The sequence below is a fragment of the Danio rerio genome, chromosome 13, assembly GCF_052040795.2.
Source record: "Danio rerio strain M-AB ecotype USA chromosome 13, GRCz13ab, whole genome shotgun sequence".
Lineage (NCBI taxonomy): Eukaryota > Metazoa > Chordata > Actinopteri > Cypriniformes > Danionidae > Danio > Danio rerio.
Genome location: NC_141033.1, coordinates 4128127 through 4148534, shown reverse-complemented (window position 1 = coordinate 4148534; position 20408 = coordinate 4128127). Strand labels below are relative to the sequence as shown.

At 39.7% G+C, this 20408-nt stretch overlaps 1 protein-coding gene across 4 annotated transcripts in view; it reads right to left on the bottom strand.

Moving 5' to 3' along the window:
* Positions 1-3029: 3029 nt before the first annotated feature.
* Positions 3030-20408, bottom strand: part of dlk2 (delta-like 2 homolog (Drosophila)) — a 43093-nt gene continuing 25714 nt past the window's right edge. Inside the window, exons 3-6 of one of the 4 annotated variants that reach the window (XM_087278964.1) lie at positions 12967-13063; positions 12666-12796; positions 10145-10289; positions 3030-4973 (exon numbers count right to left, since the gene is read on the bottom strand). In XM_087278964.1, coding sequence (XP_087135090.1) covers positions 4280-4973; positions 10145-10289; positions 12666-12796; positions 12967-13063 — 1067 coding nt within the window. In that variant the 3' untranslated portion in view covers positions 3030-4279. The remainder of the gene's footprint in view (positions 4974-10144; positions 10290-12665; positions 12797-12966; positions 13064-20408) is intronic. The other 3 variants (XM_087278966.1, XM_087278965.1, XM_087278967.1) reach the window with 3 other exon arrangements.

The window sequence follows — 20408 nt, the reverse complement described above, 5'->3', positions numbered from 1 at the left end:
CCTAAACCATGGCGAATGAAGCTCTGCACAAGACTTTTGGCCAGCGGAGAAATTAAAATGGTCGTGCCCAACTGAGTCTGGTTCCCTCAAGGTTTTTTTTCTTCACTCCCATCAGGTGAAGTTTTTTTCCCTCTCCGCTGTCGCCACTGCCTCGCATGGTTTAGGATTGGTAGAGCTACGCATCGATGAATTGGCTCTTCAGTGTTTGAACTCTCAGTAATGATTAAATCACACTGAACTGAGCTAAACTGAACTGAACTGAACTTAAGCACTAAAACCTGAACCACACTGTTCCAGTTACTATGACCATTTATGTGAAGCTGCTTGGACACAATCTACATTGTAAAAGCGCTATACAAATAAAGCTGAATTGAATTGAATGGCAAAGAAGGCGTTCTTGCAGGACTCCCAGAGCTCATCAAGATTCTTTGGATTCATCTTCAATGCCTCCTCCTCCATCTTACCCCAGACATGCTCAATAATGTTCACCTCTGGTAGCTGGGCTGGCCATTCCTGGAGCGCCTTGACCTTCTTCGCTTTCAGGAGATTTAATGTGGAGGCTGAACTGAGGAGCGCTATCCTGCTGGAGAATTGTCCTTCTCCTGTGGTTTGTAATGTAATGGGCAGCACAAATGTCTTGATAACTCAGGCTGTTGATGTTGATCATCCACTCTGCAGATCTCTCGCACGCCCCCATACTAAATGTAACCCCAAACCATGGTTTTTCCAAACTTGACAGATTTCTGTGAGAATTTTGGGTCCATAAGGGTTCCAGTTGGTCTTCTGCAGTATTTGTGGTGATCGGGATGCAGTTCAACAGATGATCCAGCAGAATAATCCACCTTCTGCCACTTTTCCAAATGATCAACTAGAAATCAAGTTATTATGTGTTGCTCTTACAACTGGGATCTTTTGTCAGGTAGAGGATATACCTATACGCATTTCTGTACAAACAGCTTCCAAAAGTAGATTTTGCATAATAGGTGCCCTTTAAATACAAAAAAATATCTTCCACCGTTACAAGTTATTGTATTTTATATTATATTATATTTATAAAATGTAAATATTGTGTTGTAGGTCTTTAATCTTTTTTTAAACACATCTTCATTTTGCTTTATTCATGTATTGCTTCCAAATCTGGCCAAAACCCAATCACCGACAATCATCTCAATAAAACTTTAAACTTTTTATTTGAAAAGGAAATTTAACTTTAAATTTAAATGTAACTTTATTTATCATAATGGTTTAATTATTTCCCTTACAATAACATTTGTTTAAAGGTTCTCCATGCATTTACTGCTGAGGACACTGACCTGGACAGATTGCTGTGCATATATTTAGTTTATTATAAAACATTTGTTCATTTTTCTTTTATTTTAAAGAAAGTTTATGTTGTAAAATAAGTGTATGGATATAACTAGAGCCTGCTTGTTTTTACACAATATTTAAAATATATTGCTAAAAAAATTAAATGTAAAATATTTAAATTGTTTTTTATTAAAGTATTATTGTATTATTAAATGTATTAAATTATAATATATTTTTTGATAGGTCAAATAAAAATCTTTTTTATCGAGGCCATTTGAAAAATGCCGTAGCCTTTAGCCCTTTATGAGTCTAAAATCCCATTCATAATGGTCTTAAAAATGTCTTGAAGTCTTAAATTTAACTCTGTGAAACCAGCAGGAACCCTGTATTTAGCAGGGGTCGCCACAGCGGAATGAACCACCAACTTACCTAGCAAATGTTTTATACAGCAGATGCCATTCCAGCTGCAAGCCAACACTGGGAAACACCCATACACATTCATTCACACACATACACAACCGCCAATTTAGCTTATTGGTTTGCCTCTACCACATGACCTTGGAATGTTGAGGAAACCGGATCTAGAGCTTTTTTTAAATGTATGTATTTCTTCAGTTTTTCATTTCTACGTGTCCTAAATTTAGTACTCACACGCCCATAACTAAGATTTTCACCTAATTTGGTGAGTTAAGTGACTTTTTGGATTAAGATGGTTTTTCTACATAACGCTGGAAGAGACTAAAATGTGAGCTGCTGGTGTGCCCAGGGCTGGGAAACACAGGGCTATCATTACACTAAATTGTCCACCAGAGGTCACTTGTTATCTTTTTTTTACTGCTGTTTTCATAATGTGCATTATAAATTAAGGCTGTGTTCATTTGGTTTACAAGTTTAAACATCATAAAATGTTTTCAAATTGTTAATTTCTCAAACATTTGTAAATAAAACAATCTGCTCGTTTCTTTCTAAAAACTCATACATTATGTGGTAATCCAATTCTATTTTCAGTGAGAGAAATTTGTGCAAACTTGTATGGTTACACAGTTAAAAACTTTAATACACACAGTTCTGTATAAAAATACACATAACAATAAAAAACAGCTATACATTTCAACAATAAATTACATAAATAAGTTATATTTACATTTAATAATACATTACCAACAGTATTCTTATTTGTCACAAAAATAATCGTTCCCATTAAATTGATATAACAACCTAAACATCTCATCACAACAATGTTAAAGCGAACATTAAATTTTCATTTAAAAGTGTTCAATAAACAACCAGCATACTGCATTGGCAAATTCTCACATTGAAATATCGTACAGTTTGAACACTTGGCAAAACATGTACAGAAATCAAATAAAAAAGATTCTATGTAGTAGTGTGGCTTGACTAGATATAAATAGAGAACTACTTTCTTACATCGTGGAAGTTTGAACTATTCAGTGTTTCAGTGCTTCGCTTTATTTTACATGGAGCCCATTAGTGTTATGCTAATACTATACTCTTTGAGTACATCAACAAACAGTTCCCAGAACATGTGCATTTCAGAGTCATCATGATACTGCAATCCATTCATACTGTGATTGATATATATATATATATATATATATATATATATATATATATATATATATATATATATATATATATATAGTTGAAGTCAGAATTATTAGCCCCCCTTTGAATTTTATTTTATTTTTTTAAAATATTTTCCAAATGATGTTTGACAGATTCAGGAAATTTATTTTCACAGTATGTCTGATAATATTTTTTCTTCTGGAGAAAGTCTTATTTGCCTTATTTCGGCTAGAATAAAAGCAGTTTTTTTATTTTTTAAAAAACATTTTAAGATCAATATTATTAACCTTTTTAAGCAATTTTTTCCCCCTAAAGTCCACAGAACACACCTTCGTTATACAATAACTTGCCTAATTACCCTAACCTGCCTAGTTAACCTAATTAACCTAGTTAAGCCTTTAAATGTCACTTCAAGCTGTGTAGAAGTGTCTTGAAAAATATCTAGTCAAATATTATTTATTGTCATCATGGCAAAGATAAAATAAATCAGTTATTAGAAATGAGTTATTAAAGCTGTTATGATTAGAAATGTGCTAAAAAATTCTCTCCGTCAAACAGAAAATGGGAAAAAAATAAACAGGGGGCTAATAATGCTGACTTCAACTCTATACATCCATCCTTCCATCAATCCATCCATCCCCCAGTTTAAGCAATACTGATTGCATGTTAACTAAATACCCTAATGTTCCCTCTGCAGCACACGCCTGGCATCTGTGATTATTAAAATAATAATAATAATAATAAAAGTGTTTGTTAATTTCTGAGTAATCGCTCTGAATTATGAGCGCTTTCATGCATCGACCGACTCTTAGATTCATTCGTACTGTCTTCATGAGCGGTCTTTAACTTCACCGGGAGCAGATGCGTGGTACAGTTGAAGTCAGGATGATTAGCCCTCCTTTTCTTTTTCAAATATTTCCTGAATGATGTTTAACAGAGCAAGGAATTTCCCCCAGTATTTCCTATAATATTATTTATTCTAGAGAAAGTCTTATTTGTTTTATTTCGGCCAGAATAAAAGCAGTTTTTAATAAAAAAAAAAATTTAAGGTCAAAATTATTAACCTCCTTAAGCAATTTTTGTTAACAGTTATCTACAGAACAAACCATCGTTATACAATGACTTGCCTAATTACTAAAACCTGCCTAATTCACCTAGTTATGTCTTTAAATGTCACTTTAATCTGAATACTAGTATGTTGAAAAATACCTAGTCAATATTGTGTGCTGTCATCATGGCAAAGATAAAAGAAACCAGTTATTAGAAATGAGTTATTAAACTATTATGTTTAGAAATGTGTTGAAAAAAAAGTCTCCGTTAAACAAAACTTGGGAAACAAAATATACAGGGGGGCTAATAATTCTGATATCAACTGTATCTCCGGCTAAATAACATCAGTGTTCAGCCTCTTCTTCTCCGGAGATTGGAGGAAACTGATCTTGCACTCCTGTTGCGAGTGTTTCCTCTGCGTCCGGTGAGCCGGTCTGCACTGACAGCTAGCCGATCGGTCCTGGAAATACCCGCGAAGCACCAGAGCAGCTGTTAATCCCACTACAGCCAGCGTCATCCCACCCAAAACCAGCAGAACGATGAGCTGAAACTCCGACAGCCCTTCTCCACCGGCTGGAGTCCTAAAAGTGATCTTAAACAGGCGTCCCTCGTCTCCGCTTGGAGTCGTCCAATGGGAGGGCTTCAACGTAATGTTTGGGTTGTGTTCAGCTTTAAGCGGAGATTTGGTTGGAGATACCAACTCGCAAGTTCTCCCGGTGAATCCTAGAGGGCAGACGCACTGGAAGTTGGAGACTCGATCTATGCAGCGTCCTCCGTTTAGGCAGGGTTGGCTGGCGCAGTCGTCCAGGTTGATGGTGCAGAAACGGCCTGTGAATCCGGCAGGGCACAGGCAGGAAAAACGATTCACGCCGTCCAAACAGGTGGCACCGTTGGCACAGGGGCGCATCAGGCAGTCATCCATGTTGGTCTCGCAGCGGGCACCGGTGAATCCGGCAAGGCATCGACAGGACAGTTCTGGAGCGTAACCACCCAGATCCTCACACAGACCGCCGTTCTTGCAGGGAGATCTGAAATCATGAAGAGGATTTGAGAATACAGGTGAAGTCAGATGTATTAGCCCTCCATATTTCTGTTCAGCAGTTTTATTTCAACACATTTCCAAATATAATAGATTTTATAATGACTCAGCAGACACACAACGTCATTAGACGTTAATATTACGTTAGATTTAGATCACTGGTACTCGTGCTACATCGAATAGATCACGGATAGCCTCTTTTAACTCCACTGTGGAGAAGATCTGTATAAGCTGTTGCCAGGGCCGGAGTGGGACTCCTTTTCAGCCCTGGAGTTTCAAGCCTCAGACCAGCCCACCTCAGTTCACGACTGACTATATTAAAATAAGGTCATTTCCAAATCAGTTTCTAATTACACTATCACGTCTCTTTTTTAAGAGAACAGCTGCTGTAGAACTTCAAATGTTCAACAACCCTTACAGTATTGTATATCGTAACAATAAAAATGAAAAAGATTACATACTCAGACGAGGATCAAGCCCGGATCGGCGGCATCGTAATCTAACATGCTAACCACTGGGCCACAACAGTTGTATATTAAGATGTGACTCATCTGAGTTATATCATCATTAACCTGCAGGCTGGTTATATATGAAAAGAGCAGAGCTGTGGTAAAATAATGAATAAGAAGACTGTGGTCAAGTAAATAAATAAATTAATTTAAAAAGTGTGACTGCTGAGAGCAACAGATTCTGGAGCTAGGGGCAGCGGCCCTCGTGGCAAAAAAATGGACCGGCCCACCGGGAATTCTCCCGGTCCTCCCGATTAGCCAATCCGGGCCTGGGTGTTGCACAGGTGAAGCAGACTTGTCTTACATGTTTTAGACGTGTCCTAATAGTGTGTTTCCACTGAGTCGTACGGTCCAGTGCGCTTTTATGGCCATTTCCGTTGTCGAAAGGTGCTAAAAAGTGAACTGTATCGTACCACTTATTGGGTAACCTTCATAGAAGGGTACCTAGCACAACAAAATGGTATCAAAAGGCAGAGCAAGATGCACAGCTGAACACTATTCGTTTACAGAGATACGTCACTAGCTCACGGACAAGCAGGAGAATGAAAACAAAGGAAGTCCCATTTTTAAATACACAGCCGAGACGTTATATCCTAATAATATATACATATAATAACAAGCCATGGTCGACCTAAGCTCAAACGATATGTCGTCGTCTTGATGAACAGCCACAAAGCCTAGAGGAAGAGCAGAATCTACCCTGTGCCCTGTACTAGTTGTTTACAAGGCCATCTAAAGCATGAGCGGTTTCACTTTTTGGCTTGTGCTTGCCGCGCGTTTATATTCTAAAAAAAATGAACTTCTTGAGCTCATATTAATAATGTGCCTGTGATTATTGAGGAGCTTATGACATCTGATCCTTTCAGAAATGAAGATATGCGAGAATGAAGCACGAAAAAACAAAGGAGCAAATGAATCTGCAACCTAAATCATGAACAAACTGCCATGTTTAACTATTATCATCACCTTTTGGACTATTATAAACTCAAAATGACGCAATTACTCTCTAACAGAGGCTACATGTGCTGCTGAAGATTAAAGGCACAGGTGAGAGGTCTGCACTGACTGTGGGCTATATTTTGTGTTGTTTTTTTTAACCCAAATAAGGACTATATGTAAGCTGTGTGTAGTTTTTCTGTAATTGGTAAAATATCGGAGTGTGTAAGGGTCTGTATGTGTTCATATATGTTGTATTTATTTTATATAATTGCAGACGTTACAATATGCTGTTTCACACTATCTATCTATCTATCTATCTATCTATCTATCTATCTATCTATCTATCTATCTATCTATCCATCCATCCATCCATCCATCCAATAATCTATTCATCCATCCATCCATTCATCCATCCATCTATCTATCTTCACCCATTCATCTATCCATCCATCCATCAATCCATCTATCTATCTATCTATCTTCACCCATTCATCTATCCATCCATCCAATTATCTATCTATCCATCCATCCAATAATCTATCTATCTATCTATCTATCTATCCATCCATCCATCCATCCATTCATCCGTCCATCTATCTATCTTCACCCATTCATCTATCCATCCATCCATCAATCCATCTATCTATCTGTCTATCTTCACCCATTCATCTATCCATCCATCCAATTATCTATCTATCCATCCATCCAATAATCTATCTATCTATCTATCTATCTATCTATCTATCTATCTATCTATCTATCTATCTATCTATCTATCTATCTATCCATCCATCATCCATCCATCCATCCATCCAATAATCTATCTATCTATCTATCTATCTATCTATCTTCACCCATTCGTCCATCCATCCATCCATCCATTCATCCATCCATCCATCCATCCATCCAAAAGGGTTTAGGTCACCAGTGTCTAAAGACGATAACGACATGAAATGATGTTGATATTTGGTTGTTTTTAGGTTGTGCTGAAAAGTGACCAAAATGCAACGTCTGTCCGACATTGGACATTAACGTCGAGTTCTGACGTCAACCTGATTTTCATTTCCAAAGAAAAGTAACGTCCCATGACGTTGGGTTACAATGTCAATCTGATGTCATGTCTTTTATCTTTGCCGCGATCACAGTAGATAATATTTTACTGGATATTTTTTAATATACTAGTATTCAGCTTAAAGTGACATTTAAAGGCATAACTAGGTTAATTAGGCAAGTTATGCTAATTAGGCAAAGCATTGTATAACAGTGGTTTGTTCTGTAGATAACTGAAACAAATATTGCTTAAGGGGGCTAATAAAATTGACCTTAAAATGTCTTTAAAAAACATAAAAGCTGCTTTTATTCTAGCCGAAATAATACAAATAAGATTTTCTCCTGAAGAAAAAACATTATAGAAGAACTGAAAATTCCTGAATCTGTTAAACATCGTTTGGGAAATACTCATAGAAGAAAAGAAAATTTCACAGGAGGGTGAATAATGCTGACTTTAACTGCATATACTGTATGTATCCAGTCCTGCAACATCTCTGGGGAAAACGCTGCGTTGGTTTGTTTAGGTGGTCATGGGAGGAACAGTGTGGCCGAGCTGCGGCGTGTCTGCATGAACAGGCCAGTAATGAGCCTATTCAGTACATGATTGCACTCTGGAGGCTGCAAATTGACCTGGCTGTTGTGCGTGTGCTGCTTGTGCCAGTGTGTCTGAGCTTGTAGGCTTATAGATTAAGGATCACAGCTTAAAACGTTTATTCAAAGTGGTCATGAGTAATCCATTATTCACCGATCTTACATAAAAGAGACTCTGTAAAAACAAAATGCTGACAACTGAAACATACGGCAAAGCAGCTTCAGGCATTGCATGAGTAGGTGCAAAAAATGTATCATCTTAACAATTTAAGTCAGCCTGTGCTTTCAGCAAATATTCAGGTTATTTGAAGTTCAAGATGTTTAGTTAAGCTGAGCAAGGGTCATTAACAGGGGGTGGTTATTTTATAGCATTAAACGGCTCTCTGAGATACTTGATACTGATTGGTCACTCATAATAATCCCGGATAACAATCACTGAAACTAATAACACAGTTTCATCTAGAACTTTCAATTTTGCCTCTTAGTATATACATTGACATCCATATACTCTCATTGGCCACTTTATTAGGTACACTTTACTAATACCGTGTTGGAGCCCCCTTTTGCCTTCAGAACTGCCTTGATCCTTCGTGGCATAGATTCAACAAGGTACTGGAAATATTCCTCAGATGTTCTGCTCCATATTGACATGATAGCATCATACAGTTGCTGCCGATTTGTCGGCTGCACATCCATCATGCAGATCTCCCGTTCCACCACATCTCTAAGGTGCTCTATTGGATTGAGCTCTGGTGACTGTGGAGGCCATTTAAGTACAGTGAACTCATTGTCATGTTCAAGTAACTAGTCTGAGATGATTCACGCTTTATGACATGGTGCGTTATCCTGCTGTAAGCAGCCATCATATGATGGGTACAATGTGGTCATAAAGGGATGGACATGGTCAGCAAAAATTCCTAGGTAGGCTGTGGTGTTGATACGGTGCTCAATTGGAACAAATGGACCAAAAGTGTGGAAATATCCCCCACACCATTACAACACCAGCCTGAACCGTTGATACAAGGCAGGATGGATCCTTACTTTCTTGTTGTTGATGCCAAATTCCGACCCTAATATCTGAATGTTTCAGCAGAAATCAAGACTCATCAGAGCAGGCAACGTTTCTCCAATCTTCTATTGTCCAGTTTTGGTGAGCCTGTGTGAATTGTAGCCTCAGTTTCCTGTTCTTAGCTGACAGGAGTGGCACCCGGTGTGGTCTTCTGCTGCTGTAGCCCATCTGCTTCAAGGTTGGACATGTTGTGCGTTCAGGGATGCTTTTCTGTAGACCTTGATTGTAATGAGTAGTTATTTGAGTTACTGTTGTCTTTCTATCAGCTGGAACCAGTCTGGCCATTCTCCTCTAACCTCTGGCATCAACAAGGCATTTGCGCCCACAAAACGGCCGCTCACTTGATATTTTCTCTTTTTTCATCCTCTGTAAACCCTAGAGATGGTTGTGCGTGAAAATCCCAGTAGATCAGCAGTTTCTGAAATACTCAGACTAGCTCGTTCAAAATCCCCTTTCTTCTCCATTCTGATGCTCGGTTTGAACTGCAGCAGATCGTCTTAGCCATGTCTATCTACATGCCTAAATGCATTGAGTTGCTGCCATGTAATTGGCTGATTAGAAATTTGCATTAACCAGCAGTTGGACAGGTGTACCTAATAAAGTGGCCGGTGAGTGTACATTCATAATCATATTTATACGCTTAATCTTGTGAATGAGTTATGCTCCATTCAGCCATCTTTATCTCTTTATTTCTGTCAGCTTTGCCTTTAATTAAAAATCAATAAATGTTTCAGAACAATGTTTTGGTGTCTAATTGTTTACATTTTGGGGCGAGCAGCCATGATTTTACATTGCTTTATCTCTTTGAGGAACTTTATTATAAAGTGTTTCCACATTATATTAAATTGACCAATATATTGACCGGTATCAAAATCGGCCAAATGTTTTTTGCTGAATTTGGAATCAGCGAAAAAAAAAAAAACTTATCTGTGCATCTCTAATTTAAATGAACACATGAACATGCATTCACCATACAGTTCTGTAAATAAATAAAACACTCACTTGGTCTTTTGGCAGGGTCCAGCTTTGAGTTCACAGTCCCGGCCGTGGAAGCCTTCAGGACACAAGCAGCTATAATCTCCAGAGTCACTCAGTTCACAAGTGGCCCCGTTATGACACGGCTGCTGTCTGGAGCACACGTAAACATCTGCGGAAAGAGTCACGGTCTTTTAACATGAAGTCAAAATCCACAATGTTTATTTTGATTAATCTTTAGGTGAGCAATTAATCCTTGCATGTTAATCCACTTTGATTTGGTAATCTTCAATCAAATCTGAGCATTTGCTTCCATGTTTGGAGCGGCAGTCCTTCTCTGACGTCACTTTGACAGGCTTAGGCTCAATATTCTTAAACCCACCCTCTTACTGTTAGTTTGCTATCAGGCAATGATGCGCAAAAGAAAGCCCCGCCCCCTACTTAATACTCCGTTTCAAGTACATCAACATTCATTCATTTCCTTCAGCCTTGTCCCTTTTTTTTATTAGGTATCACCACAACGGAATGAACCGCCAACTATTCCAGCCTACGTTTTACGCAGCAAATGCCCTTCCAGCCACAACCCAGTGCATTAGTCATGATCTCTCCCTCATCAGCACAGACAGCCCTGAGTGAGAAGCAGCCGTCTGACATTAGGATTTCACTGATAGTCCTGTTTTGAATCTGCATTTGTAGCTCCGCCCTCATTTAAAAAGATCTCATTTGCATTTAAAGCGACAGTCACCAAAACAGAACAGTTTAGATCACAGGTGTCAAACTCAATTCCTTGAGGGCCGCAGCTCTGCACAGTTTAGTTCCAACCCTAATTAAACACACCTGATCAAACTAATTGTATCTTTCAGGCTGGTTTGAAACCTACAGGTAAGTGTGTTGAGCAAGGTTGGAACTAAACTGTGCAGGGCTGCGGCCCTCCAGGAATTGAGTTTAACACCCCTGGTTTAGATCAAATCCTAAATTGGCACTTATAAACATTATTTGTGTGGTATTTTGAGCTGAAACTCCACATACACACTCTAGGGACATCAGAGACTTGCTTTTAGCCACTTATAGTCCTAAAACAATACTACTACTACTAATATGACTGCACTTCAAAGGACCCCACTTATCGGCCTCATTCAGGACGGTGATGAGTCTGCTTATAGACAGGAGGTAAAGGAGTTGGCTGTCTGGTGCAATCACAACAACCTGGAGCTCAACATGCTCAAAACAGTGGAGATGATAGTGGACTTCAGGAGAACCCCCCCCCTGCTCTCCCCCCACTGAGCATCATGGACAGCATTGTGGCAGCAGTGGAGTCATTCAGGTTCCTGGGCTCCACCATCTCTCAGGACCTGAAGTGGGACACTCACATTGACTCCATAGTCCAAAAAAGCTCAACATATTGAATGATAACTCTCAATTTCCCTTAAATGAAAAGGTCCGTAAATTTTGGTTAGCTGCTTCAACTGCTACAAAGAAAATGTTGGTAAAAATGTGGAAACCTCCTCGTGATCTCTCTGTTAAGCACTGGTTACATTCATTATTGGAAAAACTGTATCTGAAACTGTCATCAGCACGGATCAACCATGCCAAAGTGGACATTCATACGGCATGGAAGATCTACATATGCAACGTCAAAGAAATCTTGGACACTTAACCCTCATCTGATACTACGGCTGACAACTTAATGGAAATGATCTAACAGCTTGGTCTAAACTATAGTTATTCTGTGTTTCCTGATGTGCGTATAATGGGGTGGGGGGATGGGGAATATATATGGGGTTATATCTGTTAAAAGTCTTTTGTTATCTGATTGTAAAAATTGTATATTCTCACTTTCAGAAATAAAAAACTGAATTACAAAAAAAAAAAGCTCAACAGAGGCTAGACTTTCTTCATCAGCTGAGGAAGTTCAACCTCCCAATGGAGCTGCTCCTCCATCATTGAATCAGTCATCTGCACATCAATAACTGTCTGGTTTTGCTCAGCTACCAAATCCGACCTCCGAAGATTACGTCGAATAGTTTGAACTGCTGAGCGAATCACTGGTACAACCCCCCCCCCCCCCCCCCCCCCACACTATGCAAGAACTATACTTATTCAGAGCGAGCAGAAGGGCTGGAAAAATCACTTCGGACCCCTCACACCCAGCACACTGCCTCTTTGAACTGTTACCTTCTGATTGACGCTAGAGAGCACAGCGCACCAGAACAGCCAGACACAGTAACAGTTTCTTCCCTCAGGCAATCCATCTCATAAACACTTGATAATAATAATTGTGGAACAAACATCTCTACTTGCTTTACACTTTTATTTAACAACAGCTGCACATTTAACATTGTATATAAGAATATAACTCTATATACACTTGTCTATATGTATATTTGCATTCACTACTTACTGCTTTTTTATATATTTACTATCTGTTTTTTTGTTCTGTCTCTGTAATTCTGTTGCACTGTAGAAGCTCTGTCACGAAAACAAATTCCACTTATGTGCGAACATACCTGGCAATAAAGCTCTTTCTGATTCTGATAATAATAATCACCTTTGTCGCAGAATCTTCCTGCCCACCCGTCCATGCAGGAGCACTGCCAGGGCTGATGACAGGTGCCGTGGACACATCCGGGCATCCGAACACAGTCGTCACACATCGGCCCGCCCCATCCCGGATCACACCTGCCGGCAACAGGTAACCACACATACCATGAGCATTGTGCTGTTAATCTGTTTACAGTCTTATCTGGAGTAAGAGATGTAGTGGTGTGCTGGAACAGGCTTGTACAGGTCAGATATACTTTAACAACATGACACATCCCACAATATTTCACCCTCATGGACCCACTCACCTGCAGTCGCCATTTTCGGCACATTTTCCGTGGCCAATTTCACACGTGCAGTTACTGGCTGATGGAGTCGGAGACGTTTCTTCTGAGGAAAATAAAACTGTGAAGATAAACATGCATTTAGTGTAATGTTTATATTCATTCATTCGTTTTCCTTCGGCTTAGTCTCTATTGTAGAGGTCGCCACAGTGGAATGAACTGCCAACTACTCCAGCATATGTTTTACACAGCGAATGCTCTTCCAACTGCAACCCAGTACTGGGAAACACCCATACAAGCTCATTCACACACATACTCATTCACTACGGCCAAATTAGTTAGCATGTGTTTGGACTGTGGGGGAAACCAGAGCACCTATAGGAAACCCACACCAACACAGGGAGAACATGCAAACTCCACGGAAAATGCCAACTGAACTAGTCAAGACTCAAACCAGCGACCTTCTTGATGTGGGGCGGTAAATGCACAATGATTTTTGTGAAAGTTCACTTCCGAGCAGTGTAACATTCAGTTTGTCCAGTTAGCTCGTGGTGTACATCGGAGGAGTTGAGACGCAGAGAGGAGGTGACCACGATGACGATGACGATGACGACCGGGTTCGAGTCCGGGGAGGAACGGTTCCAGAAAGCAGGTAAGACAAAAACAGAATCCAAAAAATAAAGTGAACGAGTTAAAAACAGGGTGAGAATGTGGTGAAATCCGAAAACGTGGTAAAAATCAGACGAGGGCTTTTGTTATTCTGGAAGTTTTTTTGTAAATCGTTGCTTGGGTTTAGGGAAGCAAGAGGCCGGGCGGGTCAATAGGTAAAACTGGTTGGGTTTAGGGAAGGAGGGGGAGGGTGGGTCGGCCGGTTGCCTAGTCAATCATTCAGTCAGTCAGACAGACAGTCACTCGACAGTGGCCTCCGGTGGGTTTACTCGAGAACAGCGAGAGTGCGAACTTCGCTCGCGAGAGACGTTCGAGATGCAAAAAAGCGTACACAGCGCCCTATTGCAACAACAAAATTGCACAAATACATTCCTCCAGGGACGTATTTCGTGGACTCCAGAAACGTCCACGGGACTACCTTTTCAGAATGAGTCTGGGTTGGTTATTTTCATGTTGCAGAATCCCACATCCACCTTGACTACTTTCCCTCTTTCCTAGCATAATCTAGGGGAACTCTTGAGACCTATTTGAGCTCAGACTCCCCTCTCTCTTGACTAAACTGGAGGGAGCCCTGGGCTCGAGTATCCTCAGAGGTCAGCAAATGCATTGTTGATGCCAGAGGTGAGAGGAGAATGGCCAGACTGGTTCCAGCTGATAGAAAGGCAACAGTAACTTAAATAAGCACTCGTTACAACCGAGGTCTGCAGAAGAGCCTCCCTGAACGCACAACACGTCCAACCTTGAGGCAGATGTGCTACAGCAGAACACACCGGGTGCCACTCCTGTCAGCTAAAAACAGGAAACTGAGGCTACAATTCACACAGGCTCACCAAAACTGGACAATAGAATATTGGAGAAATGCTGCCTGGTCTGATGAATCTCCAAATCGTGTGAAAAGGACTTTGTAAATATTATTTAATTAGATAATTTGCCTCTGTAACATTTTTTTTATTATTTAATTTTATTGTTTTAAAATTATTTTGTTATTATTATTTCCTTGTTTATTATTTTACTTGATGTCATCCATTGTTATGGTTAATATGATAGTATTGTTAAAACCAGCCTGATCTCATGAGGAAATGGAAGTATTTCACGTCAGTTTAGTGGCTAATTCGTATGAATTCATACGAGTTCAGTCGTACGTAAATGTACGATTTTAAAAAGGAGGCGTGGCACCCAACCCCACCCCTAACCCCAACCGTCATTGGAGGATGAGCAAATCGTACTAAATAGTATGAATTAGATTGTATGAATTTATACGAATTAGCCACTAAATCAAAAAGTTATGAATTGCTGTGAGATTGTGTTGGTTAAAACACACACCAAAAAATGTCCGCTGAAGTTTAGTGTTTTCCTACTCGAGCGATTTATGCGAAATGTGCATCAACCGCGCAAAACGCTCAACCCCACAAAACGCTCAACTCGTGCCGCTTCATTCGCGTGAATCACTTCATTTGCGCCACAGGATGTCTATACATGCCTTTGCATTGACTTCACATGTAAATCACTCTTGCTTGACGCTTCTTCCGCGTCTGATATGAACGCAGCATTATAGAGGTCAGAGGAGTGAGGTTCACCTGCACAGCACTTCACTAGCTGGCCTCCATTACACCAGTCACCAGATCTCAATCCAATAGACCACCTTGGGATGTGGTGGAACGGGAGATTCACATCATAAATGTCCAGCCGACAAATCTGCAGCAACTGCGTGATGCTATCATTTCAATATCTCTGAGGAATATTTCCTGTAGCTTGTTGAAGCTATGGCACGAAGGATTAGGGCAGTTCTGAAGCCAAAAGGGGGTCCAACCTGTAACTAGTAAGGTGTACCTATTAAAGTGGCCAGTAAGTGTACATTCGGCTTCATATAGGGTCAATAATACACACGCTCTTTTATATAAAAGTTTTATGATGTTGCACGGGACAGAAAAAGAAAACACGTGACCCATGATTAAACTAAAAACAGGCCTTCTATACTGAAGGCATGTGTTGTATAATGTCCAAACTTAATCATTTGCATGATCATTCGGCTTCATGTTGGGTAAATAACACACACGCTCTTTTATATCAAACTTTTTATGATGGCACAGGAAATGATTCACCATCATCACCGTCCCGACCGAGTGATTTAGCATTCTTGGCTGTGCTAATCGAGTATTGGGTTTTGGATGTTAGTACAGGGTGTGTGTGTGCTGGTGGAGGGCCAGCCGGCGCGTGTGTCTGCGGTGATGGGCACGAGGGGAGCGTGTGCGGTGGGAGGAGAGGAATGTGCTCATGTCTCCGCCCGTATGAGCTTTGCCCAAACATCACAAGAATTCGCCATCGCCCAGAGCCCAACCTTTAAACCAGGGCTTACATCACAGCAGCGCTCAACACAGGGACACACTGCCTTCTCCACCAAATTATTATTCCCTACAGCCAGGAAGCTCCAAAACTATTTCAATCTGCCAACCACGTGCACGCTTTTAAGTAGGTTCCCGTATCTGACATGCTTGGATAATCGTGCCACTATCTGGGATGTGCGAGACAATGCATGCAAGCTCGTATTTATTCGCCGGCGCTGGAATGGGAAGCATTTTCCGTGTAATCCGGCCAAGAGTAAGACCTGTATTCCTGGAAACGCAATGCAGGGACAGCTGAAAAGCAGAACGTGATAACAGAGACCGGTCCCAAACAACAATACGAGTCGTAATCTCTTAAACGCTGAGACAGCTGAAGGATTAGTTTCACATTGAAAGCCAAACAAATCTGTTCTCGTAATTACTCTTGTTTTGAAGCTAAATATGGACTGAAAGCAAGGGTTTAGTTGATTTATTGTTATTATTAATGTCAAAGCAGTGACTTAGGCCCAATCCCAATTCCATTTGTGACCCCTAGTCCTTCCCCTTGGCCCTTGAAACAGAGTGTGAAGCGGAAGGACTTCAAATTTACCCCCAAGAAATGGGACAGCACTACAGCCCCCACACGTCATCACGAACTCTTACTTCACATGAAATTGACAACAGTAGTTGTTTCACTTGCGTTATTTGTTTGGTATTTATCTTCAGGAAAGCTCTGAAAGCAGCGATGTCATGTTATAATGATATAATAAGTGAAATAAGTGTTGAACATGTCATGCTTTTTCATAGGAATAACGTTTCTTAAGGAGCTGTTGACATCGAGTTGAACCAGATTTTGGTAAAAACAATGAAATGACACGAGGAGAAAGTCCGAAACTACTGAAATGTATTTAATACTTTGTAAAAAAGGAGCTTTTGGTGCTGGCAGCTTAAAGACGCCTCTCATATAGAGAATGAAGTCACATGCATTGCTCAGACTTCAACATCGTGTAAAAATCTTGATGCTTCTGTGGGTCTCGTCCATCACATCTTTGTATTTTTAACAGGCATATGATTTATACACTGCCTGACAAAAGTCTTGTCTTCGATCTCAGTTGTAAGAGCAACACATAATAACTTGACTTCTAGTTAATCATTTGGAGAAGTGGCAGAAGGTCGATTATTCTGATGGATCATCTGTTGAACTGCATCCCAAACTGCAGAAGACCTACTGGAACGCTCATAGAGACAAGATTCTCACAGAAATTAGTCAAGTTTGGTGAAGGAGAAATCATGGTTTGGGTTTACAGTCAGTATTGGGGCGTTTGAGAGATCTGCAGAGGTAGATCAGCTTGAGGTATCAAGACATTTGTGCTGCCCATTACATTACAAACCACAGGAGAGGGCAAATTCCTATGCAGGATAGCGCTCCTTCTCAAACTTCAGCCTGCATGTCAAAGTTCCTAAAAGCAAAGAAGGTGCTCCCTGATTGGCCAGCCCAGTCACCAGATATTAATATTATTGAGCATTTCTGGGGTAAGATGAAGGAGAAGACATTGAAGATGAATCTGAAAAATCTTGAGGAGTCCTGCAAGAACGCTTTCTTTGCCATTCCAGATGACTTTATTATTAAAGTGATTGGGGTCATTGCAGAGATGTATGGATGCAGTCCTCTAAGCTCATGATGGAGTCAGACACAATATTCATTCTGTTTCCACTGCAGCAGGACTTTATATTCTATACTGGACATTATTTCTGTTGAGTGACAAGACTTTTGTCTAAGCAAAGTCAAATCTTACTGTCTTAATGAAATAATTCAAAATCAAGACATGATTATATTTTATTTTGGTAAAATAAGCGTAATCTAGAGGCATTTGCCTTACCTATAAGCCACTTCTGATACCAAATGATCAACCAGAAGTCCAGTAATTATTTGTTGTTCCTAAAACTTGGATAGGCAGGTAGTTTGTGAAAAAAAAATAAGAGAAAGTCACACCTGTGGAAGAGTGACAGATAAGGGGTTGGAAAACACATAAATAGCTACAATGTAAAAACTAGTTGACTTCACTGCAGGCACAGGACATCAACATGACGTCATACTGACGTTGTACCCCAACGTCATGGGCATGTTGGATTTTATTTGGAAATGAAAATCAGGTTGACGTCAGAACGCAACGTCAGGCCAACATCAATGTCCAACCAAAAATCAACCAGATATCAACGTCTAATCATGTTACACCTTGACGCTGTGTGGACATTATCATTATGACACTATCAAATGTTGGATTTTGGTCACTTTCCAACCTAAAATCAACTAAATATCAATGTAATTTGACGTTGTTATTGGACGTCAAAATAATGTTGTCCTTAGACGCTGGCTAGACATTAAATTTTGGTTACCTGACGTCATGACCTAAATCTAACCTAATATCAACGTCTTATGAGGTTGCGTGCCTGCCGGGTTTATACAGAAACAAAAAGTAAACTTGTTACCTTAAAATTAAAAGTTAAATACACTACACTGTAAAAAGCAATGACTAAAAAAAGGTTGATTTTCCAAAAAATGTAAGAACTTAGAGCTGTTAAGTTCACATAACTTAATTTTTATAATTATGCATGTGGTTTATTTACTTAATCATTGCAATGAGTTTACTCACTTTTTCAACTAATCACTTTTTTCAAGTGTATGCGCATTAGTTATTAAAAAAAATAAGTTAACAGTTCCACTTTTCAGTGAGGCAGTAGGTATACTAGTAAAGTAAAGTTAAGTTTGCTGTGAAGGCTATTTTATTCACTTAAACATCACGTGAAATAATCATTTTCTTCATACAGATGATGCCAAGGCATTTTGGCTGAGTCTGCTATGTTGGTGACCATAACGTTAGTCCTGCAATTGGTAAGACTTTCCATATACTGCATATAAACTACATTTCCTTATAAGAATAACTTTATCTGTATTATTCATGTGCCTATTGCCAACTGTTAGACAAAATCTACACCCCTGAAAAACTCGTAAACACTAGAGAGTGAGTGTGTGTGTGTGTGTGTGTGTGTGTGTGCGGGCAAACAGAAGTCTGATGATCTCAGAGTGCTGACAGACAGATTTGCTGTAAATAACCTCCTGCACTCACTGGAGAAAAGCCTCCAGCTCTAAATCTTTACCGCGTTTGATGTTTGCAATCTCAATGGTTTCTCAATGACATGACATTTCATAGAAATCAGAAATTTGTTTTCCATTTAGTTCACTTTGATTTTGTTTTTGTATAATTTAAAATTCTAAAAAAAAAAAAAAACAGACCACAACAGGAAAATTGTGCAATATTGCCACAACTAATAGAAGCCATGGTAAATATTATTTAATATAAGGGCCATTCTTCAACTATGGGCACTTTTAGCCTTGTGAAGTTGAGTAAAAAAAAAAACTTGTTCAAAATTAACATAACAGCCTTATAAGTTTAATTCAATTCAGCTTTATTTGTATGGCGCTTTCACAATGTAGATTGTGTCAAAGCAGCTTCACATAAATGGTCATAGTGAATTGGAACAGAGTAGTTTAAACAATCTGTCTAGTTTTAAGATCTGTTAGAGGACAAACTTAGACAAGAAGATAAATATTTTTTCTTCATCTCAATGTACAGCTTATTTCAAAAGGAAATAAATGATGGCAGTTAAACATTGTCTAAGATCATTTTTGTATTTGGTTTAAAGCTAACTTTATCAAACCTCTTCAGCTGCTTCAGAACGCAGCAGCACGAGTGGTCTTTAATGAACCTAAAAGAGCACATCTCACTCTGCTACTCATCCGTTTGCACTGGCTGCCAGTTGCTGCTCGCATCAAATTCAAAGCTCTGATGTTTGCTTACAAAGCAACTTCTGGCTTTGCTCCTTCTTATCTGCTCTCACTTCTGCAGATGTATGTGTCCTCCAGAAACTTGCGTTCTGTGAATCACTTTCCCGAACTCTCGCATTCAATCTGCCTAGTTGGTGGAATGAACTCCCTAACTGCATCAGAACGGCAGAGTCACTCACTGTCTTCTCAACTATTTAGTCTATACTTCACTTCCTAATCTGCAATTGCCTCTCTGGCTCCACCGCTAACTGTACTACAAAAAGAAAAAAAAATTACTAATGTTTTTGCTTCTTACACTTTACATAGCTGAAACTTGCCTACAGCACTTACTCATTGTTGCTCTTATAGTTGTGTAAATTGCTTCCTTGTCCTCGTTTGTAAGTCGCTTTGGATAAAAGCATCTGCTAAACGACAATGTAAATGATTCCAGTTGATCTCAATGGCTGTATTTTCTGCTTTAGTAGTGTTGTTAGTAATGCGACAGGTGTTGTAATTCTCTCCATCCTCTGGTCTCTGTGGTTCACCTCAAACAGACCCGCAGCGAGTGGCTCACTGCATGAGAAAACCAGAGTGAGCTAAATTTATTCCTTCCATGAAATCCTATATTGCCTCTCCAGAACCCCTGTGGC